General features: G+C 47.0%; 1 protein-coding gene across 1 annotated transcript in view; it reads right to left on the bottom strand.

Moving 5' to 3' along the window:
- Positions 1 to 18,261, bottom strand: part of VPS16 (VPS16 core subunit of CORVET and HOPS complexes) — a 41,081-nt gene that overhangs the window by 5,293 nt on the left and 17,527 nt on the right. Inside the window, exons 14-21 of the mRNA XM_083398373.1 lie at positions 17,556 to 17,591; positions 16,241 to 16,349; positions 14,222 to 14,356; positions 8,784 to 8,892; positions 7,021 to 7,118; positions 4,930 to 5,037; positions 3,009 to 3,086; positions 1,547 to 1,716 (exon numbers count right to left, since the gene is read on the bottom strand). Coding sequence (XP_083254499.1) covers positions 1,547 to 1,716; positions 3,009 to 3,086; positions 4,930 to 5,037; positions 7,021 to 7,118; positions 8,784 to 8,892; positions 14,222 to 14,356; positions 16,241 to 16,349; positions 17,556 to 17,591 — 843 coding nt within the window. The remainder of the gene's footprint in view (positions 1 to 1,546; positions 1,717 to 3,008; positions 3,087 to 4,929; positions 5,038 to 7,020; positions 7,119 to 8,783; positions 8,893 to 14,221; positions 14,357 to 16,240; positions 16,350 to 17,555; positions 17,592 to 18,261) is intronic.

The following is an 18,261-nucleotide window of genomic DNA, read 5'->3' as shown; positions in this document are numbered from 1 at the left end:
TCCAGCTAGTCGGAACTTCCTGTTTCCTCCTGGGCTGGAGCATCCTTCCTTTTGCATGTCACTAGGCGTGGCTATCCAGGAACAAAGGGCACGTTTTAACCTGTATTTTAAATTGGTTGTTTTTTCCTGTAATTTTACTGGTGTTAGCCGCCCTGAGCCCGGCTCTGGCCGGGGAGGGCAGGGTATAAATAAAATTTATTATTATTTATTATTATAATGCACTATCCTCCTGGCGGGACCAGCATTCAAGAGCCCATCCCAGCCAGGCTAAAACACTCAGGGGGGCCCCGCAAGGGACGTGGCTTGGAGAGAGTGCCCTGGGGGAAGGCCGGTTCCCCAAATCTCTGCCCCAGATTATGGGGCTAGGCTGTACGGTGGAGGAGTGGGGAACCAGGCTGAGTGTATTTGGGGCGCTTTCTCCACTCAACTATCCCGTGTGACTCTTGATCATCATAATATAATAATAATAATAATTTATTATTTATACCCCGCCCATCTGGCTGAGTTTCCCCAGCCACTCTGGGCGGCTTCCAATCAAGTGTTAAAAACAATACAGCATTAAATATTAAAAACTTCCCTGAACAGGGCTGCCTTCAGATGTCTTTTAAAGAGAAGATAGCTGCTTATTTCCTTCACATCTGAAGGGAGGGCGTTCCACAGGGCAGGCGCCACTACTGAGAAGGTCCTCTGTCTGGTTCCCTGTAACCTCACTTCCCGCAATGAGGGAACCGCCAGAAGGCCCTCGGCGCTGGACCTCAGCGTCCGGGCTGAACGATGGGGGTGGAGACGCTCCTTCAGGTCTACTGGGCCGAGGCCGCTTAGGGCTTTAAAGGTCAGCACCAAAACTTTGAATTGTGCTCAGAAATGTACTGGGAGCCAATGTAGGTCTTTCAAGACCGGTGTTATGTGGTCCCGGTGGCCACTCCCAGTCGCCAGTCTAGCTGCCGCATTCTGGATTAATTGCAGTTTCCGGGTAGCCCCATGTAGAGCGCATTGCAGTAGTCCAAGCGGGAGATAACCTGAGCATGCACCACTCTGACAAGACAGTCCGCAGGCAGGTAGAGTCTCAGCCTGCGTACCAGATGGAGCTGGTAGACAGCTGCCCTGGACACAGAATTAACCTGCGCCTCCATGGACAGCTGTGAGTCCAAAATGACTCCCAGGCTGCGCACCTGGTCCTTCAGGGGCACAGTTACCCCATTCAGGACCAGTGAATCCCCCACCCCCACCCATCCCCCGTCCCCCCAAAACAGTCCTTCTGTCTTGTCAGGATTCAACCTCAATCTGTTAGCTGCCATCCATCCTCCAACCCTTTCCAGACACAGGACCTTCACCGCCTTCACTGGTTCTGATTTAAAGGAGAGGTAGAGCTGGGTGTCATCTTCATACTGATGAACACCCAGCCCAAACCCCCTGATGATCTCTCCTAGCGGCTTCATATAGATATTAAAAAGCATGGGGGAGAGGATGGAACCCTGAGGCACCCCACAAGTGAGAGCCCAGGGGATCCCCGCTCCCTCCCTGCCACTCCCCACGCTGCCCTGACCGTTTGTCGGGGATCTTGAAGTCGCGGTAGAACTGCTCTGCTCGCTTGTGGTTCCCCTCTAGGATGAGGTTGTAGACGGTGTCGTGGAGGGACTCGTCTAGGTAGGGCTTGTCAAAGTCGGCCTGGAGGCGCCGCTGGCTGCGGAGGAGCTTGATCTGGTCTTCGGTGGCCTGGAAAGGGAAGGCGAGAAGAGAGAGGGAGACTTAGAGGACGCTTCAGGCGGACAAAGGGGCACCCAGGCCTTTTTCAGTTTGGGGGCTGCACTCCCTTCAGGGGCGACAGGAGAGAGCCAGCAGTCAATCATACGAAGCAAGTGGTCAAAGGCCTGGAAACAATGCCTTATGAGGAACGGCTAAGGGAGCTGGGCATGTTTAGCCTGGAGAAGAGGAGGTTAAGGGGTGATATGATAGCCATGTTCAAATATAGAAATGGATGTCACATAGAGGAGGGAGAAAGGTTGTTTTCTGCTGCTCCAGAGAAGCGGACACGGAGCAATGGATCCAAACTACAAGAAAGAAGATTCCACCTAAACATCAGGAAGAACTTCCTGACAGTAAGAGCTGTTCGACAGTGGAATTTGCTGCCAAGGAGTGTGGTGGAGTCTCCTTCTTTGGAGGTCTTTAAGCAGAGGCTTGACAACCATATGTCAGGAGTGCTCTGATGGTGTTTCCTGCTTGGCAGGGGGTTGGACTCGATGGCCCTTGTGGTCTCTTCCAACTCTATGATTCTATGATTCTAAGTGGAATTACCGTATTTTTCGCTCTATAGGACGCACTTTTTCCCCTCCAAAAATTAAGGGGAAATATGTGTGCGCGTTCTATAGAGTGAATGCAGACTCCTTGGCTTCAGCGATAGCAACGCGAAGCCTCCAAAGCGCAGAGGGAACACTCCTGCCGCGATCCGGAGGCTTCGCATTGCTTTCGCTGAAGCCTGGAGAGCGAGAGGGGTCGGTGTGCACCCTGTCGCGGGGATTCGAACCGCCGACCTTCTGATCGGCAAGTCCTAGGCTCTGTGGTTTAACCCACAGTGCCACCCGCGTCCCAGTAGTCATAGGTATATCAGTATTCAAATCTGAATTGTCAAATTATGTTATTAGTGTTATTATGGTTTTTGTTGTATGTGTCTTTTGCGGTTGTTGTTTGTATTGAAAAAATGATTAAATAAATTTAAAAAAACAACAACTATGGAACTCCCTGCCACAGGAGGCAAAGTGGCCACTGAGTCAGGTAGCTTTGAAAGAGGACTGGACAAATTCGGGGAAAAGAAGAGGACTACTGATGGCTACTAGTCAGGATGGCTGTGCTCAAGCTCTTGTCCTCAGATCCTTCTAGCTGGTTTCCCACAGGCAATCTGGTCAGCCCCTATGAAAACAGGATGCCGGACAGGATATGGGCCACTGGCTTGACCCAGCAGCTTCTTCTGATGGTCATGACACACAAGAGATGCTTCTTCACGCACTCACCTTGGCCGCAAATTCGTTCTTGGCTTTGTAGTACTCATCCACTGCGTTCTGCAAACTGGCCACCCGCCCGTCAATCTGCTGTGGAAGAAAAAAGAACCCCTTGCGCGTTTTAATACAGGCTAAGAAAAATGGCCCATGTCTGCTCCAGGATATACAGCAGTTGGGCTAGGACAGGGGTCTGCAACCCGCAGCTCCGGAGCCGCATGTGGCTCTTTTACACCTTTGCCGCGGCTCCGGGGCGGATACTAGTGAGGGGATGAGGTGCATTGTGCGCCCCGACACTCCCCACTGTGGCAGGCGCTGTACTGGCTGTGACGTTGCATGGGGGCGGTGCGTGCGTTAGTCACACACCATCGTGACGTCACCTTCCCGCCCGCTGTCAGATTGCAGCTCCGGAGATATATTTGTTTTAAATGTCGCAATGGTTTTGCGGCTCCCGTTTTTCCCCCCTTCGGAAACGGGTCCAAGTGGCTCTTTTTGTCTTAAAGGTTGCAGACCCCTGGGCTAGGAACAATAATGGAACCTGTTGCTTCCTTGCTGAGCTTTCGACCTGCCTTTTCCCTGCAATCTCAGAGCTCCGGAGACTGAAAGATTTATGCAGGACAGTTCTGCGCAGAGAAACGAGTCCTGCGACCCGAGTTAACTGCGTGCAAACTTCCTTAATTGGCATACATTTCCCTGTTTTATTTTCACATGGGCAACCGCTGGCTTAAATTCAACACCGACTTCCCTCCCAGAATCCCACTCCGCCTGTTGCTCACAGCAGCCTTATTATGGGCCAGAAACTCATGGGGCAGTGTTTTCGGCTTCCAAAACGAAAGCCGAAAGGTTCTCGGGTTGCACCTTTCTGCACAGGTTACTGAGTCCACCAGGCGCCACACAAACGTGGAGGAGACGCTGCCCCAACTACTGTATTTTCTGGCGTATCAGACTACTTTTTAACCCAGGAAAATCTTCTCTAAAGTTGGGGGTCGTCTTATACGCCGGCTACAGCAGCAGCTCCTGCGGCAACTCCTCACCAAAGGACAAAACGACAGCCAATTAAATCAGAGGACACCAAGCTCTCTAGATGAATAACAACAACAACAACAACAACAACAACAATAATAATAATAATTTATTATTTATACCCCGCCCATATGGGCTGGGTTTCCCCAGCCACTCTGGGCGGCTTCCAAAAGAATATTAAAATACTGTGATACATCGAACATTAAAAGCTTCTCTAAACAGGGCTGCCTTCAGATTTCTTCTAAAAGTCTGGTAGTTGTTCTCTTTGACATCTGGTGGGAGGGCGTTCCACAGGGCGGGTGCCACTACCAAGAAGGCCCTCTGCCTGGTTCCCTGTAACTTGGCTTCTCGCAGTGAGGGAGCCGCCAGAAGGCCCTCGGTGCTGGACCTCAGTGTCCGGGTAGAACGATGAAGCAGAAATACGCTTGAAAATTGGCCCGAGAAGCCCCCCCAATCACCAGCAACAGAATGACCCTAACCACTCCTGGTAGTAGACCACATGGTCCAAAATGGCAGCCTCACGTTGCCCCAGCAACTAGACACGTGGCCGCTGCCTCAGCCCAAGCAGCCCCTGCAGTAAAAGGAAAGGAAAGGCTCAAAACAAAGGCAGGGAACCAACAACAGGATTAAGCGCACCCCCGGCCACTGGGAAGTGTAGCGGATTTCCGAGCCGGACTGGAGACTGTTTTTTTAAAAATTTTATTTGGTGTGCGTTGAAAGAGGGGTAGTCTTATACAGTGAGTATATCCCAAACTCTATATTTTAACTGGAAAAGTTGGGGGTAGTCTTATACGCCCAGTCGTCTTATACGCCGGAAAATACGGTATATATCCTGCCGCAACCTCCTAAATCTAGATTTGCCATCCTCCCTGTACACCCTTTTTCTCCCGCCAGTCTCCCGGGAGCGCCTTACCTTATCGCTGGCATAGCTGGCACGCACGTGGAAGTTGCCCAACTCCTGGTGGTCGTCGTCTTGGTTGTAGAGGTCTTTGAGCGTATCTAGCTCTTGGTATTTGCAGAACTGGGGACGAGCAAGCCAAGGGTTAAATATCTATCATCTATCTATTTATTTAAGTCCTATACCGGCCTTCATCCGAGGGTCACAGGGCGGTTTACGATATAAAAAACACATGAACGCACAACAGAAACAAGAGAAACACGCACAGTTTAAAAGGCAATGGATATGTGAATCCAGGGCCCGCCTCGCAGGGGTGGTGGGAGGATGCAATGAGAAACAATCTGAGTAACACAGAGCAAGGTAGCAATTGAGAGGAAGAGACCATCCTTTCGGGTGCAAGTGCTCCAAATTCAATTCCTAGGCTTTCCAGCATCTTCACTTCAAGCAACCATAGGGGTTTCACTTTTTTAAAAAAAAAAATCAATTCATTCGACTTTTAATTAGCACACTGCTTTTCTATACTACTTTACAGAAGGCGGTGTACAGCAACAAAATACAGTGGTACCTCGGGTTACAGACGCTTCAGGTTACAGACACTTCAGGTTACAGACGCTTCAGGTTACAGACTCCGTTAACCCAGAAATACTACCTCAGGTTAAGAACTTTGCTTCAGGATGAGAACAGAAATCGCGCGGTGGCAGCGCAGCAGCAGTGGGAGGCCCCATTAGCTAAAGTGGCGTCTCAGATTAAGAACAGTTTCAGGTTAAGAATGGACCTTCAGAATGAATTAAGTACTTAACCCAAGGTACCACCGTATACAACAAAGAACTCACACCTTATAATCATCTGTTCCAATACAACAGGTCATAATAAAACACAACTTTAAAATGGAACGACTTATGTCAAATATAGTAATATTCAATAATCTATTAGAATAGAATAGTACACAATAAAATTAACTCTCAAAACATCAGCAAAAAATAATTAAACACAAATTCACTCTTAACCATTACAATAAATAATTACCAAACTATGATCAATGAAAATAACTGCAAGCTGCAATGCATAAAATACCGTATTGGCCTGAATATAAGCCTCACTTTTTTTTCCAAATTCTGACCGTGAAAAGTTAAAGTGCGGCTGAAATTCGCGACCTTACAAAAATGGGCTTTTACGATATCGCTGCTGAAACAGACATATGGTAAAACGGAATGGTTGTGAGTGCCTGCAGAATTTTGAGGGAGCGGCTTTTTCTCTCTCCCAAATTTTAAAGGTGTGGCATATATTCAGGTGTGGCTTATATTCAGGCCACTGCGGTACCACAACACATACAAAACCATGTAAAGGGATCAAACTGAGAAACCAACACACACAATTTATAAAATTATTATTTTTTAAACCCCTGAACTTCTCTTCTTCCTTCCCAGCTGTTCCAACACTGTGTCTCTTATCCTTGTCATGACTTACTGTTACAATTTTCACTCATCAATTATCATTGTCATCAACAATTTACACCCCAATTTTCATTATGAAAATGAAAAGTGGGTCGAAATTTGTAAACTGCCTTGCCGTTGAAGCCTCAAGTTGTCCGGCAAGGACAAGAAAAAACGCTACAATATTAAAACAACAAACTCTCTGAAAATCAAAGTAGCTCTGCATGTTTTTTCCTGCTGTCATCATCCTCAACATTAAGACGACCCATGATATTTTTATTATGTTTTCAGGTATGCTGTAAGCTGCCTAGAGTGGCTTGGGAAACCCAGTCAGATGGGTGGAGTATAAATAATAAATTATTATTATTATAAACTTCTTCCTAGATCTGAAAACAGACAGGGGTGGTCAACGTATCCGGCCCCCTCACAGGCTTCTTCCGGCCCTCACGTTTAAATGCGGAGCCTGGGGGTTGAATCCTACACTGTCAATTCCTGCAAATTCTGTGCTCTGCCCCTAACCTGCGGCACCGATTCTTCACGGCTTCCAGACCTCTCCCTTTCCTTAGTCTTGCAGGAGGCCCTGAGACGTGTTTTGCAGCCAAATTCAGCCCTCCACCTGCAAATGCATCTGCATGCCACCGCCCCCTGCAACAGGTGTGCCTCCAAACCTCACCTGGCGATAGAGGCTCAACGCCACCGGCTGGTTCTGCAGAGTCATGAAGAAGGCGCCGCGGTTCAGCTCGTTCTTCAGGTGCAAGACGACCGTGTAAACTGGGAATGAAGAAGAGAGAGGCTGGTTAGATGGAGAGCAATGAGCCCTGAAGCAAAGACCGCCTTGAACGATATTACAGTGGTGCCCCGCAAGACGAATGCCTCACAAGAAGGAAAACCCGCTAGACGAAAGGGTTTTCCGTTTTGGAGGTGCTTCGCAAAACGAATTTGCTATGGGCTTGCTTCGCAAGACGAAAATGCCTTGCGATTCCTGGGTTTTTCCCCCCTCCCCCCCTTTTTCCCAAGCCCCTAAGCCGCTTAACAGCTGATCGCTAAGCCGCTTAACAGCTGATTGCTAAGCCGCTTATCAGCTGATCCACTAAGCCCGCTAAGCCGCTAATAGCCTTTTAGCAGCTAATCCGCTAATCCCTTAAGCCTTTAATAGCCGCTAATAGTGCTAATAGCGCTAATCCGCTAAGACGCTAATGGGCTTGCTTCGCAAGACGAAAAAACCGCAAGACGAAGAGACTCGCGGAACGGATTCTTTTCGTCTTGCGAGGCACCACTGTATACCCAATTCACAGAACCTAACCAAGGGACTCTCTGCGCATGCCAACAGCTTCTAGGAGCCACAGGTGCAGGATGAGGACCAAAGATGGACAAACCTTTGAAGGTCACCTGGAAACTGCAACTAATCCAGAATGCGGCAGCTAGATTGGTGACTGGGAGTGGCCGCCGAGACCACATAACACCGGTCCTGAAAGACCTACATTGACTCCCAGTACATTTCCAAGGACAATTCAAAGTGTTGGTGCTGACCTTTAAAGCCCCTTAAAGCCCAGTATACCTGAAGGAGGGTCTCCACCCCCATCGTTCTAATCGGACACTGAGGTTCAGCTCTGAGGGCCTTCTGGCAGTTCCCTCACTGTGAGAAGCCAAGTTACAGGGAACCAGGCAGAGGGCCTTCTCGGTAGTGGCGCCTGCCCTGTGGAACGCCCTCCCAGCAGATGTCAAGGAAATAAACAACTATCTGACTTTTAGAAGACATCTGAAGGTAGCCCTGTTTAGGGAAGTTTTAAATGTTTGATGTTTTATTGTGTTTTTAATATTCTGTTGGGCGCTGCTCAGAGTGGCTGGGGAGGTCCGGCCAGATGGGCAGGGTATAATATGTTGTTGTTGTTGTTGTTGTTGCTATTAATTAGACTGGAAGGAGCACAAAGTGTCCCCTGCCACAGGTACAGTGGTACCTCAGGCTACAGATGCTTCAAGTTACAGACTCCGCTAACCCAGAAATAGTACCTCGGGTTAAGAACTTTACTGCAGGCTGAGAACAGAAATCGCATGGCGGCAGCAGGAGGCCCCATTAGCTAAAGTGGTACCTCAGGTTAAGAACAGTTTCAGGCTAATAACGGACCACCAGAATGAATTAAGTTCTTAACCCAAGGTACTACTACTAATAATAATAATAAAAGTAATTTATACCCCGCCCTCCCCAGCCAAGACCAGGCTCAGGGCGGCTAACAACTGATATAAAAACCAATTGATTGAAACACAACTTAAAAACAAGATTAAAATACAACATTAAAATGCAGCCTCATTTCAATGGAAACTCAAATCAAAAACTTTTTGGGGGATGAAAACATCAGGTGCAGGGGTGCCACTGCACTGCCCCTCGCGGGGAGGCAGGGAGGCAGGCAAGACAGGGAAAGTGCGTCTCTGCTTTACCCAAGTCGGTGTCTCCGCTCTCGATGGCCTTGCTAAGCGCCAACTGGCTCCTCTTCATCTTCAGCAGCAGAGGAACCTGCTTGCCAGACCGGGGCTCGTACTCCAGCAGCTGCAAGCAAACACAATGGCACCGCGGGGTCAATGGCACTGCATTGCAATATTATTTCATGGACTTTGTAGAATCACAGAATCGTAGGAAGGGACCCCCAGAGTCCATCTAGTCCAGCCCCGGAGAATGCAGGAATCTCAGCTAAAGGCAACTAACATTTAGGGGACCAGAATGGCTACTAGCAGTTGCAAAAGGCAGAAATGGTGTGGAGGCAACCAGCCCCACCTGCCAGTGTGCCGTGGAGGTTACAGTATCGGACTAGGACCCAGGAGAGAGCTGGTTTCGAATCCTCGCTCAGCCATGAAGTTCACTGGGTGGCCTTGAACCTCTCAGCCTAACTGACCTCACAGGGAACAGGACTTGATTTCCCATGCATGTGTAAAGCTAAGGCGAAGGAATGCATCTATATAATAAGCCTGTAAGTACCGTATTTTTCGCTCCATGGGACGCACCGGACCATAGGAGGGGGAGAACAGGGAAAACATTTTTTTTCTTGTTTTCCCCCTCTAAAACAAGGTGCGTTCAAGGTACATTCACCAGAGCTTGTGGGGCTGGCGGTGGGGGGAAGCGCTGCTTTCCCCCACCGCCAGCCTCAAAGATCCCTGAAGCCTTTGGAGCGCAGCGCCCCGCTGCCCTGCAGAGGCTTTGCGCACAGCCATCCCCAAGCTAGAACAGCGAGACGGAGCCCTCCGTCTCGCTGTTCTAGCTTGGGAACAGCCTTGCTAGCTTCTGCAGGACAGCGGGGTGAAGGCACCCCGCTGCCCTGGAGAGGCTGTGCACGCAGCCGTCCCCAAGCTCGAACAGCGAGACGGAGCGCTCCGCATGCTCCGTCTTCCTGTTCTGTCTTTGGGCTTAGCGGCGCAGCCTGCATTCGCTCTATAGGACGCACACACATTTCCCCTTAATTTTTGGAGGGGAAAATGTGCATCCTATAGAACGAAAAATACGGTATATGAGGAGAGCCTGCGGGATCAGGCCAATGGCCCACCTAGTCCAGCATCCTATTCTCACAGGGCCTGAACAGTTTTCTGTGGGAAAACAGCAAGCAGGATCTGAGCCCAAGAGCAACTCTCACAAAAGCAATGCGGCAGCCAGACTGGTGACTAGGAGCGGCTGCCGAGACCACATAACACCAGTCCTGAAAGACCTACATTGGCTCCCAGCACGTTTCCGAGCACAATTCAAAGTATTGGTGCTGATCTTTAAAGTCGGAAATGGCCTTGGCCCTGTATGCTTGAAGGAGCGTCTCCACCCCCATCGTCTAGCCAGGACACTGAGGTCCAGCTCCAAGGGCCTTCTGGCGATTCCCTCCCTGCGAGAAGTGAGGTTACAGGGAACCAGGCAGAGGGACTTCTCAGTAGTGGCACCCACCCTGTGGAATGCCCTCCCATCAGATGTCAAGGAGATAAATAACTAAAGTGGTACTTCAAGTTACAGACGCTTCAGGTTACAGACTCCGCTAACCCAGAAATAGTACCTCAAGTTAAGAACTTTGCCCCAGGATGAGAACAGAAATCGTGTGGCGGCAGCGGGAGGCCCCATTAGCTAAAGTGGTACCTCAGGTTAAGAACAGTTTCAGGGTAAGAATGGACCTCTAGAACTAATTAAGTTCTTAACCTGAGGTACCACTGTATTTTAGAAGGCATCTGAAGGCAGCCCTGTTTAGGGAAGTTTTTAATGTCTGATCTTTTGTCATGTTTTTAATACTCTGTTGGAAGCCATCCAGAGTGGCTGGGGAAACCCAGCCAGATGGGCGGAGTATAAATAATAAATTATTTTTATTATTATATATCCCTTCCTGCTGTTTCCAGTATTAGGCAGACAACAGCCAAGGTGCCGAACAGCCACCTAATCAATAGGCCAGCGGACTCCACTTTTGTGGGTTCCTCGGGGGCGTCTGTCATTCTGACCAGGGAAAACTGTCTTGAACATGTTACAAGTAGGTAGCCGTGTTTGTCTGCCGTAGTTGTAATTTTCTGAGAATCCTCCAGAAAAATAATCTCTCAAAGGACCTGTTGATGGCATTTTACCATTGTACTGCTGAGAGTGTATTAACTTATGGTCTTTGTGTGTGGTTTGGGAGCTGCATGGTCAGGGAAAAACAATGCTGTCCAGGGTTGTAAAGACTGCGGAGAGAATAATTGGGTGCACTCTTCCCACCTTGGATCAAATCCATGCTTCCAGGTGCCATAAGAAAGCTGCAGAGATAGCGCAGGATAGTGCGCACCCCAGAAATGATCTCTTTCAGCTTCTGCCTTCTGGAAGAAGGTACAGGGTTATAAAGACTAGGACTAGCCGCCTGAGAAACAGTTTCTATCCAAATGCACAGTGTAAGGTAGTCTCTGTGGGAGGATATTGTATTTAATTATGGGGTATCAGAGTTTTTAGGGGCTAGCCAGGCTGGGATAGTTGGGATAGCAGGCTTGTGGGTTTTTGAATCTCTGATGTAGATTTTTTCAATTTTGTTGTTCTGTATGGGACAATGAAAGGGACGCGGGTGGTGCTGTGGGCTAAACCATAGAGCCTAGGACTTGCCGATCAGAAGGTCAGCGGTTCGAATCCCCGCGACGGAGTGAGCTCCCGTTGCTCGGTCCCTGCTCCTGCCAACCTAGCAGTTTGAAAGCATGTCAAAGTGCAAGTAGATAAATAGGTACCGCTCCGGTGGGAAGGTAAACGGCATTTCCGTGCGCTGCTCTGGTTCGCCAGAAGCGGCTTAGTCATGCTGGCCACATGACCCGGAAGCTGGACGCCGGCTCCCTCGGCCAATAAAGCAAGATGAGCGCCAGAACCCCAGAGTTGGTCAGGACTGGACCTAATGGTCAGGGGTCCCTTTACCTTTTTATGGGACAATGACAATAAAGATTATCGTATCGTAAAATTAAAAAATTCCTTCCAGTAGCACCTTAGAGACCAACTAAGTTTGTTATTGGTATGAGCTTTCATGTGCATGCACACTTCTTCAGATACCACTGTGATGTCTTGAACATCACAGTGGTGTGGCTGTTGAGAGAGATCCAAGATCCTGAGATTCCTGTATTGCGGGGGGTGGGACTAGATTACTCGCCGGGGGTCCCTTCCAACTGTACGGTTCTGTGAATGCTAAGAGACGAGTGAGCACCCAGAGCAGATTTTACAAATCCAACACTGGCCTCTCACTCGGTTCCTATCCCACAATGCACCACGGTTTACCAAGGTGTAGCTGAGCTTCAGCAAAGCAAGGAAAGGAGGGTTACCCTTATGCTGTTCATATAATCAGTCATCAGTTATCAATATATTCACATATGCACACATATCATCAGGGCTTACAATGATTTTTATAATCCATTTGAATCAAAAAAAGCCTTTTGCCTAGGCTAACTGCAAAACTGCTTGAAGCCGCAAGTCAGAAACCGACCTTTCCCCCAGTGCATTTTACACCCTAGAGAAAGGGGAAGCCATAAATCAGAAGACGCTGGTGCAAATCTCCCCCTCAGCTCCAGACTAATTCTGTACACAAAACAGGAAGGGCTGACCACAATACTCCCGACATGAACACATGCACAGGGGACTTAGTGCCAGGAGGTCCCCTCCTCTTTTCCCTGTTCCATCCACTTGGGAAAAGGTCGGACGGTACAGACAAGAAAGCAGAAGTTGGGAGTGAACTCTGTGCATTGTTTAATGTTTGGATAAGATACAAGGATTTGTTAGAAAATAAAACCCCAAGATGGTTGTCACCAATGGAAGCGAAGGCATTGAAAAAACTTCATATGGAGGCCAAATGGCCGAAGCATTGGGAAATTCTGGAACATGAGGGAGACAGGCTAAAACTGCAGTGTTTTGAAAAATTGAAAAACAGAGCGCGAGATTGGCTCCATTATTATCAAATGATGGAGGCATATAATCTGGACAAAAAACTAGGCTTCCAGGTGGAAAAATCAAAACTAGAAACAGAATTGTTAGACCCTAAAGTTAAGAACTTGTCAAGAATGTATAACTTGCTGCTGAAATGGAATACTCAAGATGAAACGGTGAAATCTGCTATGATTAAATGGGCACAAGATGTCGGGCATAACATTATGATGGCTGACTGGGAACAGTTATGGACCACAGGTATGAAGTTTACGGCATGTAATGCCTTAAAGGAGAATTTAATGAAAATGATCTACAGGTGGTACATAACACCAGTCAAGCTTGCAAAAATCTATCACCTGCCCAACAATAAATGCTGGAAATGTAAAGAAGTGGAAGGTACCTTCTTTCACCTTTGGTGGACATGCCCAAGGATTAAGACCTTCTGGGAAATGATATATAATGAAATGAAAAAGGTATTTAAATATACCTTTTTGAAGAAACCAGAGGCCTTTCTCCTGGGCATGGTCGGCCAATCAGTGCCAAGGAAGGATAGAACCTTTTTTATGCATGCCACAACAGCAGCAAGAATACTCATCGCAAAGCATTGGAAGACACAAGATCTACCCACCCGGGAAGAATGGCAGATGAAGCTGATGGACTACATGGAAATGGCGGAAATGACTGGCAGAATCTGAGACCAGGGAGAGGAGTCGATGGAAGAAGATTGGAAAAAATTTAAAGTATATTTACAGAAATACTGCAAAATTAATGAATGTTAGAAGAATACTGGAATGAAGTTACAAGGTTTTAGCAGAAATATTATAAAGAATTAAGCAAAAACTGATTGTTAATGGGTGGAAGTGGAAAATTTAAAGTTAGATTGTGTTAAGATAAACTGTAGAACAAAAAATTGAGAAAGAGGGAAAGGATTTGCTGAATTAACTAACTTGAACTAGAATACAAAAAAGGGAGGTGTGAGGAAGTCAAGGAAACAAGTAAATGAAAGATAAAGATATGGAAATTGGATGTGTTTTTAAATGTTTTGGGGTTTTTTTCTTGTTTTGATGGTTTTGTTTGTTTGTTTGTTTTTGACGTATTGTCTGTTAAATTTTTCATTGTTTCTTTTTTCCTTTATACTCTTTTTCTGTAACTATAAAACTTCCAATAAATATCTTTAAAAAAAAAAAAGAACTCTGTGCATGGCCAGGAGCATGGCAGAAAGCGCGCTAATTGGTTATTTTTCGCTGCCGTTCGTGATTGTCTCATGATCTGTGATGCGCACAGGTACTTACCCTCAGAACTTGAATGCTTCGGGGTCCCAGTCTTTTGGAAAGGATTCCAACTGGGTCCATTATTGCTCAGCAATAAACCTCACCTTCATTTTCTCCAAGTTGCTGCGTCTGTCTATCCTTTATTTCATTATAAGTGGGTGCCATTTAAAATTTTACTTGCTTCATCAGGACTCACCCAACCTCAGCCAGCCCACCTGCTCTCGTACCTTAATGGCCAGCTCTGCCCGGCCGCATTCGTACGCCCGGGCAGCGATCTCCGAGTACGAGATGCCGGGGGTATCGCCCAGTTTCTGGTTGATGGCCTGAGCTACCTCCTCGTCAGATTTGTCTTTCTGCTGTACCTGGGAATTTGGAAAACACACAGTGTATTATTACCATTATTATTATTATTGTGAAGGATGGGCTACAATAACGCTAGAAACAGTTTTAAAGCAACATGCAGTCTCAGAAAGAAGGGGGAAATATCCATCCCAAGTCTGGAAAAAGAGCTGCGTCTTCAGTATTCTCCAAATGTTGCAGAGTGAAAGTTGTTGGGAAAACGGCCTGGGGGTGAGCATGCAATCCTCCACAACACTGAGCATCCTCCAGTGCGCTCAGCAACATAATCCAGCTGGTATTATGCACACTAATCTTCTAGGAAAACACAGCAAGAAGAGCAAGATATTGTAAATAATAATAATAATAATAATAAGAGTTTTTTATTTATACCCCACCCATCTGGCTGGGTTTCCCCAGCCACTCTGGGCGGCTTCCAACAGAATATTAAAATACAATAATCTATTAAACACTGAAAGCTTCCCTAAACAGGGCTGCCTTTAGATGTCTTCCAAAAGTCTGGTAGTTGTTTTTCTCTTTGACATCTGGTGGGAGGGTGTTCCACAGGGTGTTCAGGTTTTCAAACGTTTTTCAGAAGCCAAACGTCCGAACTGGCTGTCGGCTATTGTTTCCGGGGCGCCTGCACCAATCAGAAGCTGCGCCTTGGTTTTCAAACATTTTGGAAGTCAAACAGACTTCCGGAACGGATTAAGTTTGGCGCTTTTGTTTTTGCTATTTATTTTGCGTTTTTGTTTTTGAGTCTTTTTTGGTTAATTTGTTTTTGTGACTGTCTGGAGCCCAGTTCAGCTACTGATTGATTGTGTGACCACGGAAACGGATAAAAGCCTCCCATCAATGAGTATCATCAGTGCAGGTAAGAAAAAAATATAATTTTAATTTTTATCATCTACAATGTCTTATTTATTTTATAGTACAGTACATTGATTATTGCTTTTGTTTTATGGATCAATGGTCTCGTTAGATAGTGAAATTCATGTTAAATTGTGGTTTTAGGGGCTGTTTTTAAAAGTCTGAAACGGATTAATCCATTTTGCATTACTTTCTATGGGAAAGCGCGCCTTGGTTTTGGAATGCTTTGGTTTTGGAATGCTTTGGTTTTGGAACGGACTTCCGGAACAGATTAGTTTTGAGAACCAAGGTACCACTGTACAGTCGTACCTTGGTTCTCAAATGGAATCTGTTCTGGAAGTCCGTTTGACTTCCGAAAACATTCAGAAACCAAGGCGCGGCTTCCGATTGGCTGCAGGAGCTACCTGCACTAAATCATAGAATCATAGAGTTGGAATAGACCACAAGGGCCATTGAGTCCAACCCCCTGCCAAGCAGGAAACACCATCAGAGCACTCCTGACATATGGTTGTCAAGCCTCTGCTTAAAGACCTCCAAAGAAGGAGACTCCACCACACTCCTTGGCAGCAAATTCCACTGTCGAACAGCTCCTACTGTCAGGAAGTTCTTCCTAATGTTTAGGTGGAATCTTCTTTCTTGTAGTTTGGATCCAAATCAGAAGCTGCATTGGACATTTGGCTTCCAAAAAACGTTTGCAAACTGGAAAACACTCACTTCCGAGTTTGCGGCATTTGGGAGCCAAAACATTCGAGTCGCAAGGTGTTCGAGAACCAAGGTACGACTGTATGTGGAAATTGTTCAGTTTGGTTTTGTATTTTTGTGTTTACTATTGGTGGCTACTTTTGTGATGTTGCAGTGATGTGTTTTTCCATGATGTGTTCCGCCTTGAGCATGGCTTGAACTGTGGAAAGGCGGCATACAAATAAAATTATGCAGGTTTGTATGTATGTGAGGCGCTGCTGGAAGATTTCAGGCTTCGGCAGATGGCGGTGGCAGAGGGAACATAAAGTGATCCGGATTTAGGGGTGAAACGTTCTTACCTTGTAGCAGGCCCAGTGCGCCAAGATACGGCTAATCCCTTGGAACTCAGAGAGACGCAGGTACTCACAGATTTTGATAGCGATGGGGTAAAGCCTCCGCAGAACTAGCCTTAGGGTGCAAAAGATAGGAGAACTAGTCACGCCTCTGTATTCCTTATTCCTTACGGAGGAGAGTTCTGTCCAGGAGCCAGAATAAAGCCTCCGTCGTCAGGAGTAGTATACATTTGGCCCCAAGATATCCTCCATCTTTGACTGCTAAGGGAAGCAGCGCCTGCCTATCACGCCCTGGTTTTATTTTATTTTGCAAGTAAATTTTTATTAATATTGCTCATTTATGCATCAGAACAAATACAAAATTTATACCATAACTTGCGCGTATCACAACAAATCAAAAATACAACACAAAATTCTTTTAGGCTCCGCCGAGCCGTAGACTTCCTTCCACACTTTTGGTAAGTATCAGATAAATTTGTATTCACGTATTTTATCGTTTTAATCCTGTATCATTTACTGTTAGAGTTAATTCAGCCCCGCCAGTGTCGTCTGAAAATTAGTTCCAAGGTAAGTCAAATATTTATTCCAATTGTCATGAAATTTCTGTTCATCTTGATCCCTTAATCTTCCTGTTATTCTAGCGAGCTCGGCATAATTTATCAACTTAACCTGCCAATCACTTATACAGGGTATAACTTCTGTTTTCCAGTTTTGCACTAACAAGATTCTTGTGGCTGTAGTGGCATATAAGAATAGTATCTTATCTTCTTTTTTAATTTCTTTACCCATCATTCCTAACAGAAAGGCTTCAGGCTTTTTGGGAAAAGTATATTTGATTTTTTGTTTAAGTTCATTGTAAATCATTTCACAAAAGCCCTTCACCTTATTGCATGCCCACCACATGTGGTAGAATCACGCCCTGATATTAGGCAGGGAACACCTTTATCTATTATTCCCAAGCCGCCCTGGTTGAAGGAACTGAGCAAATAAACAAACATACCCACCCAACTTTTGAATAAGCAACAACCAGCTTGGCAAAGAGAAGGACTTGAACCCAGATCCACGGCTAGATTTTCCATGCACTGAATCGCAGATGCCTTCCTTGCTCTTTGGCTCCATCTCAGACCCACACACCCAGAAACGTGTCAACTACATGTTTGGTCTATTGGCCTAACTTGTGTTGTTTTATCTGGGTCTAAGAGATGCATCCAAGAATCTTCCTCTTCTCCCACCTAGTTTTCCCACTCCAAACAGCCCAAGAGACGCAGCTCAGCCAAGCAAGGAAGCGGGGGGTGTGAGTGTGTGTGTGTGTAGTCCTTACCTGTCCAGCAAAACCTCTGTGGTGACCTGTGTGTATCTGCAGCAGCCGTCAAGGAAAAGGCATGCGGCAACCGCAACAAAATTTGCAGTTTAGAATCACAGAATTGTAGGATTGTAACGGATCATCAGGGACGCGGGTGGCGCTGTGGGTTAAACCACAGAGCCTAGGACTTGCCGATCAGAAGGTCGGCGGTTCGAATCCCTGCAACAGGGTGAGCTCCCATTGCTCGGTCCCTGCTCCTGCCCACCTAGCAGTTCAAAAGCACGTCAAAGTGGAAGTAGATAAATAGGTACCACTCTGGCGGGAAGGTAAATGGCGTTTCCGTGCGCTGCTCTGGTTCGCCAGAAGCGGCTCAGTCCTGCTGGCCACATGACCTGGAAGCTGTACACCGGCTCCCTCGACCAATAAAGCGAGATGAGCGCCGCAACCCCAGAGTCGGCCACGACTGGATCTAACAGTCAGGGGATCCGCTGACCCCACACTACCCACAAGTGGCTTTGTCATGCTGGCCACATGACCCAGAAGCTGTCTGTGAACAAATGTCAGCTTTCTCGGCCAATAAAGCGGGATGAGCATTGCAACCCCAGAGTCGGCCACCTAATGGTCATGGGTCCCCTTTACCTTTACCTTTAAGGGACCATCAAGGGCCATCTAGTCCAAGGGCCATGCAGGAACCTTTTGCGTAACACGGAACTCGAACCCACGA

Source organism: Podarcis tiliguerta, assembly GCF_965153285.1.
Source record: "Podarcis tiliguerta genome assembly, chromosome: 9".
Taxonomy (NCBI): Eukaryota; Metazoa; Chordata; class Lepidosauria; order Squamata; family Lacertidae; genus Podarcis; species Podarcis tiliguerta.
Note: the sequence above shows the minus strand (reverse complement) of the source record. Positions and strands in the feature narration are given on the sequence as shown.